General features: G+C 38.4%; 1 protein-coding gene across 1 annotated transcript in view; it reads left to right on the forward strand.

Moving 5' to 3' along the window:
• LOC117288358 (atrial natriuretic peptide receptor 1-like) overlaps window positions 1-18,338 on the forward strand; it is a 30,919-nt gene that overhangs the window by 8,840 nt on the left and 3,741 nt on the right. Inside the window, exons 4-17 of the mRNA XM_033769189.1 lie at window positions 75-210; window positions 2,436-2,530; window positions 3,865-4,006; window positions 4,815-4,899; window positions 6,109-6,229; window positions 7,057-7,119; window positions 10,482-10,559; window positions 13,296-13,409; window positions 14,101-14,172; window positions 14,806-14,971; window positions 15,373-15,528; window positions 15,920-16,088; window positions 17,212-17,358; window positions 18,095-18,218. Of these exons, the coding sequence (XP_033625080.1) occupies window positions 75-210; window positions 2,436-2,530; window positions 3,865-4,006; window positions 4,815-4,899; window positions 6,109-6,229; window positions 7,057-7,119; window positions 10,482-10,559; window positions 13,296-13,409; window positions 14,101-14,172; window positions 14,806-14,971; window positions 15,373-15,528; window positions 15,920-16,088; window positions 17,212-17,358; window positions 18,095-18,218 (1,668 nt within the window). The remainder of the gene's footprint in view (window positions 1-74; window positions 211-2,435; window positions 2,531-3,864; window positions 4,007-4,814; window positions 4,900-6,108; window positions 6,230-7,056; window positions 7,120-10,481; window positions 10,560-13,295; window positions 13,410-14,100; window positions 14,173-14,805; window positions 14,972-15,372; window positions 15,529-15,919; window positions 16,089-17,211; window positions 17,359-18,094; window positions 18,219-18,338) is intronic.

The raw sequence follows: 18,338 nt of genomic DNA on the forward strand, positions 1-18,338 counted from the left end.
TACAACATTTAATTTGTTTCTAACAAAACGGGGGAAACATTTTTTTAAGATTATTATTTTTTACTTTGATACAGGCCAACTTTTTCGCCACCTGTTACCACGACGCCTTGATTCTGTACTCGCTTGCTATCAACGAGACATTACACGAGGGAGGTGACATTCGTGACGGTCTAACTCTACGACAGAAGATGTGGAACCGAACTTTCCAAGGTAAGCCGAAAAATGGCGAGGAAGGTACTTTGTGGATGGTGTAAGACTCGTCCACGTTGCCAATTTTAAGATTCGTAATTATTTAAAGACACTGGACACTATTGACAATTAGTCAAAGTAACTGTTAGCATAAAAACTTACTTGGTAACTGAAACATTGTGAGAAACGGCTCCCTTCGAAGTAACATAGTTTTTGATAAAGATGCCTTTTATTGTGCATCTTAAAGCATACAAAGTTATTCAACCAGGGTGTTTCTTCATCCATTGTTCTCTTGCAAATTCGATGACCAATTAATTAAGCCCAAATTTGCACAGGTTTGTTATTTTATACATACTATGTTGGGGTACACCAAGTGAGAATACTGGTCTTTGACAATTTACCAAAGGGGTTCAGTGCCTTTAACCAACAAATCACCCATTCAATCGTCCAAAGGCTTTTCTTATGGTAAAAACTAAAACATTATGAGAGGATCTTGCGTCTTTGAAGAAAGTTTGTAAAGGCAAAGTCAATTAAACTTTTCTTGCACAAAGAGAAATCTAAAGTAGTTCAATGCATTAATAGACTTTTAATCAGTGGAGTTAATTGGTGACAAGTATAGCGTGGCACATTATGTGAACAAGTGGTGTAGGTCTCCCCTCGGACACTCTGGTCTTGGTCTTGGTGGTCTTGGTCTTGGTCTTGGTCTTGGTCTTGGTCTTGGTCTTGGTCTTGGTCTTGGTCTTGGTCTTGGTCTTGGTCTTGGTCTTGGTCTTGGTCTTGGTCTTGGTCTTGGTCTTGGTCTTGGTCTTGGTCTTGGTCTTGGTCTTGGTCTTGGTCTTGGTCTTGGTCTTGGTCTTGGTCTTGGTCTTGGTCTTGGTCTTGGTCTTGGTCTTGGTCTCGGCTGTACCGATCTTGGCTACAACGCTGATGTTAACAGCATAAGACTTTGAGAACAGGACAGCCCCATACCAGCAATCCAACACGTACAACACAATATTATACTTTCAAACAAATTTTGAATTTTTTACAATTTAAGTCGGTGCAAAAACTCACAAAGAGACAACTCCACTTTTAACCTTGGTTCTAATAAATATGCCTTCAAATAGAAATATAAACAGAGTTAGTGAGATTATAATTAGTGAGATTAAAATGTAGCCATACATTATGAGCAAAGTTATTCAATTCGGCGTGTCTGATGACATTTATGCATGATGCTTATACTACAATTTATTTTTCAACTAAGTATGGTTGGATTTATACTTATTCTTTTTTTTCAATTGTGACATTAACTCTTTGTGTTTTCCTGCCTTCATTCTTAAATAGTACAAAATATAAAATAAATGTGCATGGACCCTAATCTATTTTGTTACATGCATCTGATACCAACCTTTTGTGATGTAGGTAAGTTCACTACCATTACTCAGAGTGAAACATTGTATGGGAATCACTGGTGGATGTTTACTTAGATTCTTTATCAATTGTGATATTACTCGTTATGTTTTCCTGCCTTCCTACTTAAAGGGTTTATATACTTTTTCCTAACACAAAACACAATGTGGAAAGATTTACATTAAATTTACACATTTTAAAGATTATGATAGTAGAAAGCTTCCCTTGAAGGTTTAGTTACTGAGGTGCTGTAATTTTTGAGAAATGAGTAAAACAAATAATGTTCGTCTCAGTTTTAGCATGTCAAGACTTAACCAGTTATGCTATGGTTATGGTATAACATCAGAACTGGTTAATGGGATTTTTCATGCTAAAACAATGTTCGTCTTCCTAAAGACCAACACTATTTTGTGACTTGTTTTACTCATTTCTCAAAAACTACAGAACCTCAGTTAATAAAATTTGAAGGGAAGCTTTCCACTATCATTATCTTCAAACCCTGTAAGTTTAATGTAAATCTGTGGACATTTTGAAAAAGTACCCGAATCCTTTAAATATAAAGAATTGCATTAAAAATGCTTATACCAGGTTCTATTTGTTTTTCTTTTACAATTTGACAATAATTCCTTCTATTCGTGATATTGGGAAATTGAAAGTACACTATTGTATTCAGAGTGACGCCTCTAAAGAAGGTCCGGTTTGGATCGAAAGCTGAATGCCATCTACCCTACTCATTATTACATTCAGATTAATTTTCAGATTAAATATATTTTCATTATTTACAATTTGAAACCAATCTTCCACTGTGATATTGAAAATTACACAACTTTTATTCACATTGCAACATTGTACTATAGGTATTGCGGGAGACATTGTAATGACATCTAGCGGTGATAGAATCGCAACGTACTCCCTATGGGATATGACGGACACAGAAAACGGTAAATTCGAGGTAAGAACCTTTCTGATGGAAACTTACAAAAAGAACCCCGCCGTCAAGGCCAAATAAAATCCCAGCCTATATTGTAAAGCACTTTTAGCTTGAAGATACGATGTCAGTCTGAAAAGGCTACCGTGCTGAAACTCTTTTATGGGTTGCGGGGACGGGGGGGGGGGGGCTCCGTGTATATGGTGTATCATTGATGACGAGCATTTGGTTGATTTTGTAGGAGTCGCAAGTATTAATTGCATTACTATAGTTACATCGGTTCACGTAATTTCCTAACACAACTGATTGTTTTGGTCTAAGTCAAGAAATACGGCACCACTACTGTTGGCCATAATTAAAGAGCTTGCATTAAGAGTTTACGTGCCCTTGGAAACTATTAGAAAACAGATTGTTATAATGCATTTAAAACATTTGAATCAGTCTAAAATTAAATAAAATTTGGCAGTTACAATCCAGTAATGATCTGATACTTTGTAATGTTATGTTTTGTGTTAAACCTTATCATACAACTAGGCGTAAAGTACTCTTTAAAGGCAATGTATGCTATTGGTAATTACTCAAAATAATTATTAGCATAAAATCTTTCTTGGTAACGAGTAATGGGTAGCTGTTGATAGTATAACAAAAAGTGAGAAACGGCTCTCTCTGAAGAAACATAGTTTTCGAGAAAGAAGTAATTTTCCACGAATTTGATTTCGAGACCTCAAAATTTAGAATTTTGAGGTCTCAAAATCAAGCATATGAAAGCACACAACTTCGTGTGACAGGGGTGTTTTTTCTTTCATTATTATCTCGCAACTTTGACGACCAATTGAGTTCAAATTTTCCCATGTTTGTTATTGTATGCATATGTTGAGATAGACCAAGTGAGAAGACTGGTATTTGACAATTACCAATAGTGTCCACTCCAGTGTGCGTCACGTTGGTCAGTATTGACCTCAGATTTGTTTTTCTCGCAACCCGTTTTGAAATGTTCTGGTTGTTGTTGTCGTCGTCTTCGTCGCCGTCACCGTTGTCGTTGTTGCTGTCGTTTTTGCTCTCGCTGTTGCTGCCGCTGTTATTGTCGCCGTCACTGTTGCTGTCGTTGTCGCTGTCGCGGTTGCTGCCGTTTTATTGTCGTCGTCACTGTTGCTGTCGTTGCTAATGTCGCTGTCGCGGTTGATGTCGCGGTCGCGGTTGCTGTCGCGGTTGCTGTCGAGGTTGCTGTCCTCGCCGCTGCAGTTGTTGCTTTTGTTGTTCTTGTTGCGGTTGCTGTCGTCGCCGCTGCTGTTGTTGTTATTTGTTTTCCCCTTGTCGTTCCGGGTTTTTCACCGGTCAGAGAATACTTTTCCTTGTAGCCTGTGGTGAATTTTTATGGACTGTCAAACGAGCTCAAGTTCTACAAACCAATTAAGTGGCATGGATTCCCGGATGGTGAAGTTCCCCCAGACACTCCTCGGTGTGGTTTCTACAATGAAAACCCGATCTGCAAACCCAAAGGTATCACTGCTGAGAAAACATTAAATGATATTAAGCAGACAAAGAATAATATGTTGCTGTTGTGATTGTCTTTTTCTTTTATCTTTTTTCCTTTTTTTTTTTTTTGGGGGGGGGGGTTGTGTATTGTTTTTTTTTTTTTTTTTTTTTGGGGGGGAGAGGTGTGTTTTATATGAATTTGTTTATATTTTATGAGGGTTCAATGTACAACACAATTTTTTAAAATAACAGTTTAACTTTCAAAGACATAGTGTTCTTAGTCTTCTTAAACAAACACATCAAACCTGTGGTCACGTTTGAGTAAAACGAATGACATAAGTTTGTGTCATTTCAGATGTTGTTTTCACTTTCTTATTTGACTTCGTTTAGGTGGGCCAATCAAAATAAGAAATGTGCATTGGAAGGATCTTCAAATCGCTTTTCCTTCGACTTTTGAAGTGTTTACGTCATGCCAGAATTATGTACTTTTCTGAGATTTTGTTATGCTTCTTGTGTAAAAGTTTTACTTAATAGTGAGATTTCAAATAAAAACAGATCAATAGCTGTTGTTTTTGATAGCGTTTTTGAGATATGGTGGACCCAATAGGAGCGCACTGTTTGATTTGGGTGTATAAAGTCTATTAGTTTTATTTCCACCACACCTCAAAATGACTTCTAGGTGTTGTTGTCTTACAGAACTATACCCTTTCAATAATTCGATAGATATTCGGCCCCTTTGAATAAAAGGTAACGTTGTTCTAACCACCAGTCCGCAAATTGCCGTAAATCCATATTTTGTGACATCTTTCACTCTTCCTCCCTCAAACCACAGATGATAATACCGTACTGCTCATCGCGTCCATCCTGACGGTGTGCGCACTGATTGTTTGTGTCTGTGCTACTTTGGTAGTTTACAGGTAAAAGGTGGATTTCGGACGTTTCTATTTTGATTATACACACACTCCACTGAGGTATTCAATTTGTTTGTAGTTAGAGTGTTTTTTTTTTAAATTCATTTGTTTGTCCAACAGATGCAAAGATTTGACATTAATTAATATACACATATATTATTATTTTGTTTTATTGACAAGTAACATACAGTGAGATTATCTGTTGCAAACTGCTTACCAATTAAACAACCGGTAGGAGAAATAGTTAAACGTAATGATCCTGGTATGAGTCTTTTTGAAATTCTTAAAGGAACAATTACAGAATTGGTACGAAACAAAAACCTTGAAGATCACAAACTTATATAAAACTTAGCCGGTCTAATGATGATGATAGTAGAAAACATCCCATGAAATATTACTGTATGAAATATCATAGTTTGTTGAGAAATAAATAAAATCTTATTTCGTGTTTGGAGTTTATCGCTCAGTGTGCGGTTTATTTTTCTGTTTGCATCGATGCCATGCAAAAATGTGTTATCGGGTTTCAATTGGTTTTTTTCTCGTGACCCAGATGGCCGATCGATCTCAAGCTTCTACAGATTTGTCAGTTTATGTATATGGTGGATTACATAAAGTGCTTACAGTGCCAGCAACTGTTTGGTTAGCAAAAGCCAATTCTGTATTGTTCCTTTATCGACAACACGGTGCGCATAAACAGGTATATAGGGGAAACACAAAGCACTAATCAAGTGGAGATAAAGAAATGGAGGGAGAGAGTCAGGAAGCGCAAAGAAGTGCAAAGCCAGGGAGGACAATGGGAAAAGGAGACAAGGTAGAGAGAGAGAGGGGGAATGGGCTTGTTTACCACAGTGATTGGAAACACAAATAAAATAAAAAAAGGAGGAAAGAGGGAGGAAGTATATACAAGTAAATGAGTCAGCCTTCTAGAAAGCTTCTAGGTCGAAACGTCGGGCCATTTACTTATACAAAATATTAATCAAAATGATAAAACATAACAAATCATAGTAATTAAATGTATAAACACAAAATTTAAGCATCCCATTGGGCATTCATACGCATTGAACTACTTTTAAATTTGAATACTTTAAAACTATTGTAAATATTTGAAGTTTGTGTTAAAAATATATTATACCACCAAAAAAAAAACATCATAAAGATATTTCACGAATCAATATGTTGAGACATGTTATAATTCCATCTTCCCATCCTTTACAGAAAACATAGGCAGAACGCGGAATTATTGACGATGTCTTGGAAGATTCGCTACGACGATTTAATCTCCAAGGCTGTTTCCAAATCCATTGCCTCATCCATGCGGTCTTTATCCATGTCCATGGTAAGTTGTAGAGCTAACACAATTGTTAAATTTTCATCATTTTCAGCAAAATAAAATTACCCAAAGTCGCGGTTGATTTCCTTGTACATTGAATATATTGGATAATTTTTACCAAACTCCAGCTCCAACTTTTACAGAGTGCATAAGCGAAATAATTGCTCGTGTTGGTGAAAAGCTGGGATCAACTTTACAATCCGCCAAGGTCTGCAGCGAGGCCTCTATCCTTTTTGCATATATTATTTCATGATACATGTGCCACGAGTGTATCTAATTTGGTTCCTCGTATCAGGGGTTTTGAGCGTGAAACCAGGCATTCTGTTTCTGTTCAACCATACACTACTGCTTTGCTGAGATTTAAAACGACGAGCCACATACCCAGATAGACTGTGTGTAAATTGACATCGAGTGAGAGTGCGAGCTTTCGGGTAAATCTCGATTTCTGGGCAAGCTCGAATAAGCCATTTTGAGATATGGTTGACACAATACTAATGGACACTATAAGGTTTGGGTATGATTTGCCTGTATACACCCAAATTAAACAGTGCACTCACATAGTGTCAAAAATACCTTTAAAAAATCTTATAGCAGCTATACAGTGTGTACTTTGGAAGTTTGGAAGCTTGTTTTGTGATGTTCTTATGAATGTCACCAATTGAAAATGGTTTTAAGGTAAAAAGGAAAAATGTTGAAAATGTAAATTGTAACCAAAGTGAAACCCAAATAATATTCCCTTTTCCCCGATGCAAATTAATTTTTTTTTATTAAAATTTGTAAGTTTATTCTAAATAAATATCAATACTCAAGCAATTACACTTCGTTAATTACAGACTGGCTCGCTGACTGATAAAAATAACCAGCGCCAGATATTCACCAAAATTGCTCAGTACGAGGTAAGTACAAATTTTTCGTTGATAAGGCATAACACACGAGATGCACAATGACATACCCATTTATTTGATTTGTATTACATCACTTTACAAAATGGAAGTACCATTTACAAATTTTCTGTTGATAAGGCATAACACACGAGATGCACAATGACATGTCCATTTATTTGATTTGTATTACATCACTTTACAAAATGGAAGTACCATTTTCTTTATTAGCACCTCGCTTGAGTATATCATCATAAGTTATAAGTTATTTTAATTAAATAAATTTAAACCTTTATTCATATCACTATAGCTATTTTTTTTTTTCAATATATAATGATATTGTTATCCATAATAATTCAAACGCAGGCAGGCCATTGAAATCCTAACTAACTTGATATCCTTCAACGAGTGAACGTTTCTCCGCGCTATGACGCTATAACATCTGGGGCGACTTTGCTAGGGGCGACTTTGCTAGGGGACGACTTTGTTAGGGGACGACTTTGCCAGGGGGGCGACATTGTCAGGGGCGACTTTGTTTGGGTACCAATTTGTCATGGGGCGACTTTGAAAAGTCCCGGGGCGAGCCGGTCAGGGGGGGGGGGGGGGTTAGGGGGCAACTTTGCTGGGGACGACAAGCCTCATTATGAACGCTACCTTTCTTTTTCACTTTGCGGATTTATTTGGACGGCGTGTTGCGTCTTATCACATGCACCTTTCCCATATAAAGCTCCTATTTGTAGCATTCAAAATCAGAAAGAAAAAAAAAAAATAAATAAATAAATCATTCCGGACAAGTTATCAAAGTTATCGGTCTTCAAATATAATCTTGAATCAATCTTTGGTTATCGTGTTTATTGATGCTTGTGTTTTGCTATTAGAGGGACAAGTGGCGTTCAGCCACGCGAGATTGAGCAAAGTATGTAATGCATCAATTGTGTTTTTAATGGGATCGGTTTGTAGATATGAATTAATTGTGTTTTTATAGGTTTGTTTTTAAAGGTTTTTAAATTAACCATGTTCATTGATGCTTGTGTTATTCTATATTTAAGCCTTTTGTGCATCATATCAAAGTATGCTTTTAATGGAATCGGTTTATTATTCTAAGCAATGTGGAGTTGTTTTAAACGGCTTTTTTTTATTTCGGAATTAAACATTCATCAACTGATGCTGGGTTGCGTTCACAAAAAAGGCATATTTTCTTTAGATTCAGTATTTATATTGGTTCATAAATATGTTAATTTACAGTGTTAAAGTTTTCATACCAGGACCCAATTTTATAGTTGCTTAAGCAGAAAACACTGCTTATAAAAAATCTCTGCTTAGCAACAATTAGCTGGATGCCAGTTACAAATTGAACATGTGACATGGTATTTTGACTGCAGACCATTTTCTAGATAGCATAACTTTGTTGTGCTTAGAGACCTTGTCAAAACTCATCCTGGACAGCCATCGGACGGCGCCCGTCAAGGACCAGGTTTCTCGTCCCATGTTGAATTCCCTTGTAGTGATTACTTTATCGGAAGGGCTGTAGGACGAGCTCACAGTGACTGGCCTTCACCACAGAGATCATTTGTTTACAGAACCCAAGAGTGTTTAAATTGCTATCTACTGGAAACAGCAGGTGTTCTCCCCAGGGCAGGTTTTCGGTTTCACAGCTGAGCCCCAATGACCATATTAGTATTTACTAAAGACCAATAGGAGACTTTCCAACGCTAGGTGGCAGCAGACATACCGGGTAAATTTTCATTGTTTACGTAGTTCTGAACATGCGCATAATTCTGAGAACAATGGATTTACCCGGTAAGTCTGCTGCCCTCTATTGTCCCAGAAAGTCTCCCATTGGTGTGCACTCTTTACACATCCTTTTTGTAACTTTTGAAAACACCATCACATGATCTAACAAGTTTGGAGGTTTATGGTCTATGAAACTCAAAGGTATATTTAGACACATGAATTTGAAGGGAATTTTCTGTATATTGAACGGGTGGCTGTGATAAGCATACAGTTTTTCACGAGGCAATGGCCATCGATGAATACTTTTATCAACAAGTTTTCATTTGATACTTACTCTACATTTAATTGTATTAGGTAAAAACCTATCAACTTGAGAATGGAGGAAGGGGACACATTATGGGTAAACAGAAACTGGGCTAGTATTCCCGCTAGTTACTACATGTCTCTTGCAAAAAACAATGGGTTAAAAATATCCACCAAACTACAGTGACCTCCAAACAGTCAGACCAGACCAGGTCCGTTTATTTAGTGTTTAATCAGCCAGTGAAACCGCAGAGCACTCTGTGGGGTGCCTTGGGCACTGTGTATCGGACGTGAAGACACTATTCAGCGTGTGAAACATTGTATCATTGGAACATCCCATCCTATGGCCCGTCCGACAAAAAAATTGACATCGGATGAGCCTCGTCCGGTGGTCTGTCCAGGATGAGAGGATGTCCAAGACCCCTAGCTTATTTTTTTGCTTAATCAGCTCTATGAAATTGGGGTCTGATTTATGTTAACTGTTTTATAACTTTGACACTGCTTCCAATGTGTGTCCTGGGTTCAATTCCACAAAAAAATTGTTCTTAATGAGGACTAGTCCCACTCCTATTAAAAACTTCAGTCAGTACTATAGTCCTAAGACATGTAGGGACGAGTCACTAGTCGACTAGTTACTCGTCCTTACTCGAGATAAAGACCAGTCTAAACTCCTTGTGAAATCCACCCCTATTCTGTGATTTGTTAATCTAAAGAAGCCTAGGCAACGTCCGTTATTGTGGAAGTGTCGTGGCCGAGCGGTTAATATCACCGAATTCAAAACTCTGGTGTTTCTGATCAGCAGAGTGTGGGTTCGAATCCCCCGCAAGACACTTGACCATTGCTTCGTCCTTCGGATGGGACGTAAAGCCGTTGGTCCCATGTGTTGTGTAACGCATGTAAAAGAACCCAGTGCACTTATCAAAAAGAGAAGGGGTTCGCCCCGGTGTTCCTGGCTGTGGCTGCTTAATGCGCCGTAGCACTTTGTAAACCCTTATAAGGTGCTAACTAATTGGGTCTCAAAATTCATCACTGCAACAACCTATCTTTCTGAAAGTTTGTATATTATACTCAGCGCCTTGAGTACCTTGTGCGCTATATAAAACTTCGATATTCGATATTATTATTGCCCCCCCCCCCCCCCCCGCACGAAACATATTGCAGTCATTCGTTTTTGTTTCGGTTTTCTTATTTCAATTAATAAGTAGGCCTATCAATATTTTACACAGATATAATATTTACAAGATCCACGATATTGCTTGAAAACTTACACATGTGTGGTTATAATGTCTTTATTTAACCTCTGTACTGGATAAAGTTTTATAATTCTATGTTTCATAAAGGGTCGAGTGGTCGCTCTTAAGCCAATAAGAGACGGCAAGCTTGAACTGACAAGGAGTGTCTTGGTAGAGCTCCGAAATGTAAGTAGTTCAGTCTGTCCTTCAGACCCCGCCCCGTAATTTCTGCTCTACTAGTCAGGCTTTTGACGGATGATACATCTGTATGGACTGTAGAGGTGGTAACCCTGTTTCAGCCCCAGGAGTTGGTGGCATCGGCCCCCTGAAAAAAAGCAAAAGATTGTTAGCCCACATTTGAAGTGGCATTCAGGCCTTGTTCGTCTCGCGACTTGCATACATAAACAAACAAACAAATTTAAAAAATCCAACCGTCTTCGTTACCCAAAGTTTTGCTCCATCGATTGTTCTAAAGCACATAGAGATTTAGGGAGCAAGATTTCCCAGCTTGGGGGCCGAAAGTTTATTCATAAAAAAGGTTCAAAAGCGTTGAACCATGGCCATGTCCAATTGCATAGAGCTGCTTAAAAAGCACTAACAGCAGCTGAGCACAACAAACAATGCTTACCAGAATAAGGTTACCAGCCAAAACACACACCCATATGTACAATTTGTGATTGGTATCATCATCATTTGTTACTAAGCAAGCAATTGTTAAGCAATATTTTCTGCTTAACGACAGTGGACACTATTAGTAATTGTCAAAGACCAGTCTTCTCACTTGGTGTATCTCAACATTATGCATAAAATGTGGAAAAAAAAACATGCACTATACACATCTGTGAAAATTTGAGCACAATTGGTGGTCGAAGTTGCGAGATAATAAAAAAACACCCTTGTCACACGAAGTTGTGTACTTTCAGATGCTTGATTTCGAGACCTCAAATTCTAATTCTGAGGTCTCGAAATCAAATTCGTGGAAAATTACTTCTCTCTCCAAGACTATGGCACTTCAGAGGAAGCTGTTTCTCACAATGTTTTTTTTTACTATCAACCTCTCCCCATTACTCATTACCAAAATAGGTTTTTATGCTAATAATTATTTTGAGAATTTACCAATAGTGTCCACTGCCTTTACGATAAGCGTAAGCTCTCAAAAGATGCAGAGCAATCTGATCAGAAACAACACAGAGATTGTCAAACAAGAAAGCTGGTTAGAGTCGTATCTTGTGTGTGCACACGATGAGACCAGCTGTTGATTGCAGAGCATGAATGAAGGCGCTCGATTACTGGACGGTCAAGGGTTTTGCTGCCTCGTATTGAAGATATGCAAAGAGAAGTTCAGCAACCTCATGAATATACCTCACTGTTAACATCAGTTGTGGCATCTTGTGTCTATTGTTTTCTTCAACTCAATTATGGATTATCATTACATGTTGTTACCACAAACCTTATATAATCGTATTTCCACCATGCAAAGTTTCAAATCCTACCCAAAGTATCTTGTCTAAAACAAATTCATATTAAACATGTTATCTGTACGAAAGCGTACTTAAACAAAACTTCCCTCTTATTGTATACGTGTAACCACACGATAAGTTATTTTACGTATGTGCGGCACCATAATGCAGCCCGAGCCCTAAATGTAGCCTGACCTAAATGTAGCTCCAAACATGTACCTAAATGTAGCCCGGACCTAAATGTAGCCCCAAACATGTACCTAAATGTAGCCCGGACCTAAATGTAGCCCAAAACATGTACCTAAATGTAGCCCAGACCTAAATGTAGCCCCAATTAGGGCTCGGGCTACATTATGGTGCCGCACATACGTACAATACAAGTCTGGACTTATCGTGTACGTACACAATAAGTTATTATGTACGTATAGGACTCGTGTACGTGCACAGCAAAATAGAGGTTTTTTGTTCATGCCACGTGCTTCCGTATTTGTGACCGTGGGAGTACTATTTGTTCAGCAGACAAAGTGAACCACTACAGCTGAAACCAATTTAGTAAGTTAATATAGTAACGAAAGCAAACAATATTGTTGGTCTCACATCCCGATCCCGTCAGAGTCTTTTTTCGTATTGTTTTCATGCTTCTTCAATGCGCTCATTCGCATGAAAAACAGTTGTCATCTAATGGCAGGCTACAATAAATATAGACCTTATGCATTGACGTCATCCAGCGGCCATCTTAGTGGAAAACGGTGACGAAACAATCGAAACGCACAGATTTGTACGCGCGGCGCACAGGATTGGCCAATGAACAACCTCCTTTTGACCTCTAGATGAGGGCGCCCTGCTGAAATGACGTCATGTGCATAAGGTCTATTGCCTGGTTTCATCTGAAGCTTGGGTATGTGCCGGTGATAGATAAGCCGATTTGACACAATCAGTTCGACCCTGAGAAAGTCTTTATCTAAGGATTAAACATATATTTTTTTTTAAGGTAACAGTCAAAGCAAATGAGCTAATCCCACAAGACACGTCGTCAAATATGATCAAGCATGCGTTTTTTTTGTCCCTGCAAATTTTTGTTGTTGGACACCCATTCAAAGCTGTGGCAAGCAGAACACCAGAAAAGAAAGAAAGTCCATGTGTACATGTGTTACATCTAGTTGGACCCGAACTTCCTTTTCAATGATTTTAGCAACATGAAAATAAACAAAAATAGGTCTATAATTACATGTGTCTTATTTACAACGCTCTTTAATCATACTGTTATTTCTCTTTTTAAAATTTGAAAAATCTTTTTACTCTGACTGTAAGTATATTTTGAAGTAAAATATTTGTCTTTCTCTTTTTTGAGAAACAGGACCATTATGTAAAACAGCTATTTTGCTGATATAAGAACCTGTATAAAGATCTTGAAAAAGATAATAACTGTGTGTCAATAGTATCAACCCGTTTGTTATTTCAGTTGAGACATCTGGAGCATCCAAACATCGTTCGTTTTGTGGGTGCATGTACAGATGGACCAGATGATGGCAAACATTTGATAATTACAGAGTACTGCACCAAGGGAAGTCTTCAGGTATGTACAGCAGTATCCTGTAGCCGGTTAAAACTTAGGCTGTGACCGAATTTGGGCTACAGCTACGTCGAAGGCTATGATTTCTGCGACTTCATTCGTTGAAGTATATGACTTCCATTAGCGATACACTCAGCAACAGTCGTTTTAGTCTTTGTCCAACACGTTATTATCTCATGTTAGTAACGTAACGTAACGCAACTTAACGTAACGTAACGTAACGCAACTTAACGTAACGTAACGTAACGTAACTTAGCGTAACGTAACGTAACGTAAACGTAAACGTGGTATCTCGACTGAGCCCGCGTGTTTCTTGAACCGTTTCGTTCAACGACTGTCCTGGAAATCGATCCAATGATAGTGACGCCCTCTGTTGCTTGAATTGATAGATTCGGTGCAAACTATCAACGATGTGATATGGTAAATCGTGGATCATTCTGAATTTATCCATGCGCAGTTCTTTGAACCAAGACTAGTTAAAGTTCGATCTCTGTTGACGCTGCTAAGGATGCGAATCCCAACATTGAATTCGGGTATTTACCGAATATACCTAAATAGCTGTACTCATTAGGCCATTATAACTGTAGGCTAGTATTTTCAAAAACAGCGTTTTACGTCATGCTTCAAACCCTGTTTAATTTCCTTTACGTTCAGGATCATCACAAAACATGTTTTCTTTCCCTTCTCATTGCAGGATATTCTTGAGAACGACGCTCTGAAGTTGGAATGGGACTTCAAGAGTTCTCTTCTGATTGATGTCATCAAGGTTATCATCGTGTCGATACCTCATTCAAAGATTCAGAATCAGTGTATCAACTTTTGGAGTTCAATATTTTCATTGAACGTTTTGAAATAACACACAAAACATGAGAGCTACCAGTTGGCCATACCATGGCAAAACAGCCGAACTTAAAAAATTGTATTTTGAGAAGCTACATATATAAGCTGTTGTTCTTTAGTAGGGGTGAGGCAGGAGATCATGTCCACCCGAAACTCGGCCCCCCCCCCCCCCCCCATATGGCAAACTGTGTACAAACTTCTCCTGATAGCGCCCTCTTTTGAATCACCCTATTCGGCCAGTGTTAATTTCGCATTGGGGGAGCGAATCTCCAAATTTCCCGCATGGGGGGGGGGGGGGGACAGAATTCCCTGGGTCAACGGGACAAAACAAACATAGGCCAGGATTGGACATGTTATATTCACACCCATGCATAGTATGCATTGCCTTTTGAAACTTTTAAATGTGAAAATTGCCCTCAATTTACCAAGATATGAAAGCATTTTATAAGAAAACGAATTTTGGGCTGGTATGAATACGCCAAAATGTGTATCTAACTTGTTTATGCAAGATGGCATTCTACTAATCCATTTTGTGATAATTTCACTGTTTCCTTTGCAGGGTTTGAGTTTTCTTCACCACCGTCGAGAGCTAGGCGTGCACGGCAGGATGAGGTCTTCTAACTGCGTGGTGGACAGCCGATTTGTGGTCAAATTGACGGACTTTGGTCTCCTAGACTACAGGGATATCACATCCGACAATGATAACGATCAAACATACTTGAAAAGTACGTAGAACCAGAGAAATGTTGGAAGCTTATTGCAGATTCGTTCGACCATTCCACCTCGATTTCAGTCATTAATACAAAATGCCTCTCATTAAACGTACTATCAACGAATAACTTAGCTATACTTTGAAAAACTGTATATAAACTGTGTATAGCCCGGTTCATACTTCCTGCGAATGCGATAAAATTCGCAACGAATAATTCGCATCAGTTGAATTTAGAGCCAACTCAAACATCTTTTATAACGCTCTCTGTGATTCCAATGTTCTGTTTCAAAGGCGTTTATATAGGACGCCCTCTTTTGAAATTATGCCAACGTAGTTTTGTTTGTCCAATTCGCCTAAACCTTGAATCCTTTCAACAATGTGATTCTCAAAACTTGTTTTTATGTTACTTTTTAGAAATGTTGTGGAATGCACCAGAACTTCTTCGTGCTCCAACCAAGAATAAGCCGACGAGAGAGGGCGACATTTACTCTGTTGGCATCATCATGCAGGAGGTGGTAATGAGAGGTCCGCCATTCGAGAATGAGTGCAGGGACACTGATAATGTCAAAGGTCAACCATGATCATTAATTATTTGTCCAATTATTTCATGTTTGGATTGATTGAAATAAATGTAGCGAAGATAGCATTGAAGTTTTGCAAATGCATACGGATGATGATGCACCTCATCTACGATACATCAAATAAATATACACCGCTAATAAAGGTCCAAAATGTACGCCAGTAACTGCCTATACCAATGCCCTTATTAACTATACCTTATCGCAAATGAAAAGCTATACTGCCTTTTTTGTATTTTTGACAATGACAATGTATTGTCTGTATTAAAAAACATTTAAGGAGCGGGTTATCACATGTCCGATAATATTAAAGTGATATGTGAGAACCCAATCCTTAATAGAAGATATTAAATACATTAGAGTGGCTCGTGGTTTTCTTACAGTTGTTTTAGAGAAGATTCAGTCTCATTCAACTCAACCATTCCGTCCCCACGTCCCAACCGAAGCATGTAGCCCAGAAATACACGCTATTATGGCAAGATGTTGGCATGAAACACCAGAGGAAAGGCCCACAGTGAACGAACTCATGGCCGACATGAAGAAGATTTGCAAGTAAGTTGGACACTCTAACATAGAGACCAACAATTTGTGCCACGTGGCCCCGTTTTCAGTGAAATTCAGTTTTTTAAAAACAAACCTCCAGGTAACAAATTGTGTGTGGGTCAAGCTGACCTGTAAATTAGTTAACTATTTGACTTTAACTCGGATTTGCGTCGATCGAGCCGTTTAGGAGTAATTTGGACTCGGATATTGAGTTATACTGACACAGAAATAAGTCATGTTTATAGCGCATTACACAGGAAGTACCTGTGTGCTGAACAAAATAATGTAAGGCCAGCAAAAGGCAAGAACAAATTATAATAACAAAGGAAGATCTCCAGCTTCCAAATGAATTTAAGTGTAACTTGGCATACTTATCTTTGTGAAATAAAGTGAAAAGATGTTATTTGGGCTATATCAAACAGATTGTAACTCTGAACCAAAGCTTTGCCTGATATTGAAAGATGCAAAGTTACAAATACCGCCCTCTCTTTATGGATTTAATGGCTTTGCTGAAAATCGCGAAGGAAATGGACTGTTATCGTTCTAAACAAAATAACCAGTTTCCATTCATTTATTCTCGTTGAAATGTCGTTAAAACTGGACATTTAGAGACAGTGAAAATGCGTTACTTATTAATTTAATGGGTTTTTTTTTTCGAAATTGTGGTTGGGTTGAAAATCAAAATTATTGTTTCAAATGTGGGAGGAAACTCTAACTGAGGAAAACCAGCACTATTGGACGAGGATAATACAAACATATTCACAAATGAAAAAGAAGACAACACACACAGCTAGCCAATATCGTTATTTTCATTGCCAAATAAACGACAAAGTAAAAGTGGTGTGTTTTAAGCCAGTAAAGGTCATAAACAGCTTATGTTGGAAAATGTTGACTGTTCTGAATGGGTACCGGTCACTTCGGCATCTTCCATTCGGCACCGGCAAACTCGGCACCTCGCATGCTCGGTACCTCGCATGATCGGTACCTCGCAAACTCGGCACCTCGCAAACTCGACATCCACATCTCGGCACTTTGCAAACCGAGGGGCCGAGTTTGCTGTGCCGAGTTTGCAAAGTGCCGAAGTGTCCGGTATTCTTCTGAATGGCCCTAACTAAAATACCTTTCTGTTCAGGGGTGTCTCGGGAGGTATCATGGACAACCTGCTATCTCGTATGGAGTTCTACGCCAGTAACTTGGAAGGTCTTGTAGAGGAGAGAACCTCCGCCTTCTTGGAAGAGAAGAAAAGAGCAGAGACGCTCCTCTATGAAGTCTTGCCGAAGTAAGATCAATGTGACCCTGTCCTGGTCCCAGTTTCATAAGCCTATTATCACAAAAACTTGCTATAAGCACAGCAGAAACTTATACCAGCCAAAATCCATAAAGTTGACATGGTTGTGACTGGTGCACCACCTTTTGTTCGCACATAAATTTGCTAAGCAGTATTTTCTGCTTACAGCTTTAAGAAATTGAGCCCTGCTCGTTCGAAGAAAAAACATGTACTCAGATTGTTGAGACACTTGTTAAAGGAACATTACAGAGTTGGTTTTTGCAATAAAACAGTTGGAAGTGTCAGCACTTTATGTAATACACCATATACATACACTGACAAACCTGTAGAAGCTTGAGATCGATTCTCCACCTGGGTCACGAGAGAACAGTGAAGAACCGATTACTAATTTTGCATTGCATCGATGCCAAAATAAAAATTAATGAAACGCTCTCTGAGCTATAAACTCCAAACGCAAAGTTTATTTATTTCTCATCAAATGTGACATTTCAGACAGAAATATTTTGAAGGGATGTTTTCAACTATCATAATCATTAGACCGTGTAAGTTTTATGTAAATCGGTGATCTTCACGATTGTTGTTTCTTACCAATTATATAACGTTCCTTATTAGTTAAGGTGTATTATAATAATGGGCAAAAACACCATTACCCTTTGGGTTTTATCTAATATGTAAAAGTAAAAACATAACTAATGTAAAAACGGTACTTCGTATGTGCTTCTGATAGGTCAGTAGCCGATAAGCTTAAAATGGGATCCACGGTGCAACCAGAGTCTTATGACAATGTGACAATTTTCTTCAGTGACATCGTGGGATTCACTGAGCTTTCATCGGGCAGCACCCCTATGCAGGTAAACGCAAACTGTCCGATTTGGTGGAAAACAACGATTGATCTAACACAAATAATGTGTATTAATTTTTTGTTTTTACCCACACACCGATATGTGTTAGCACTGTATACTCAATACTCT

The sequence above is a fragment of the Asterias rubens genome, chromosome 3 (assembly GCF_902459465.1).
Source record: "Asterias rubens chromosome 3, eAstRub1.3, whole genome shotgun sequence".
Classification (NCBI taxonomy): domain Eukaryota; kingdom Metazoa; phylum Echinodermata; class Asteroidea; order Forcipulatida; family Asteriidae; genus Asterias; species Asterias rubens.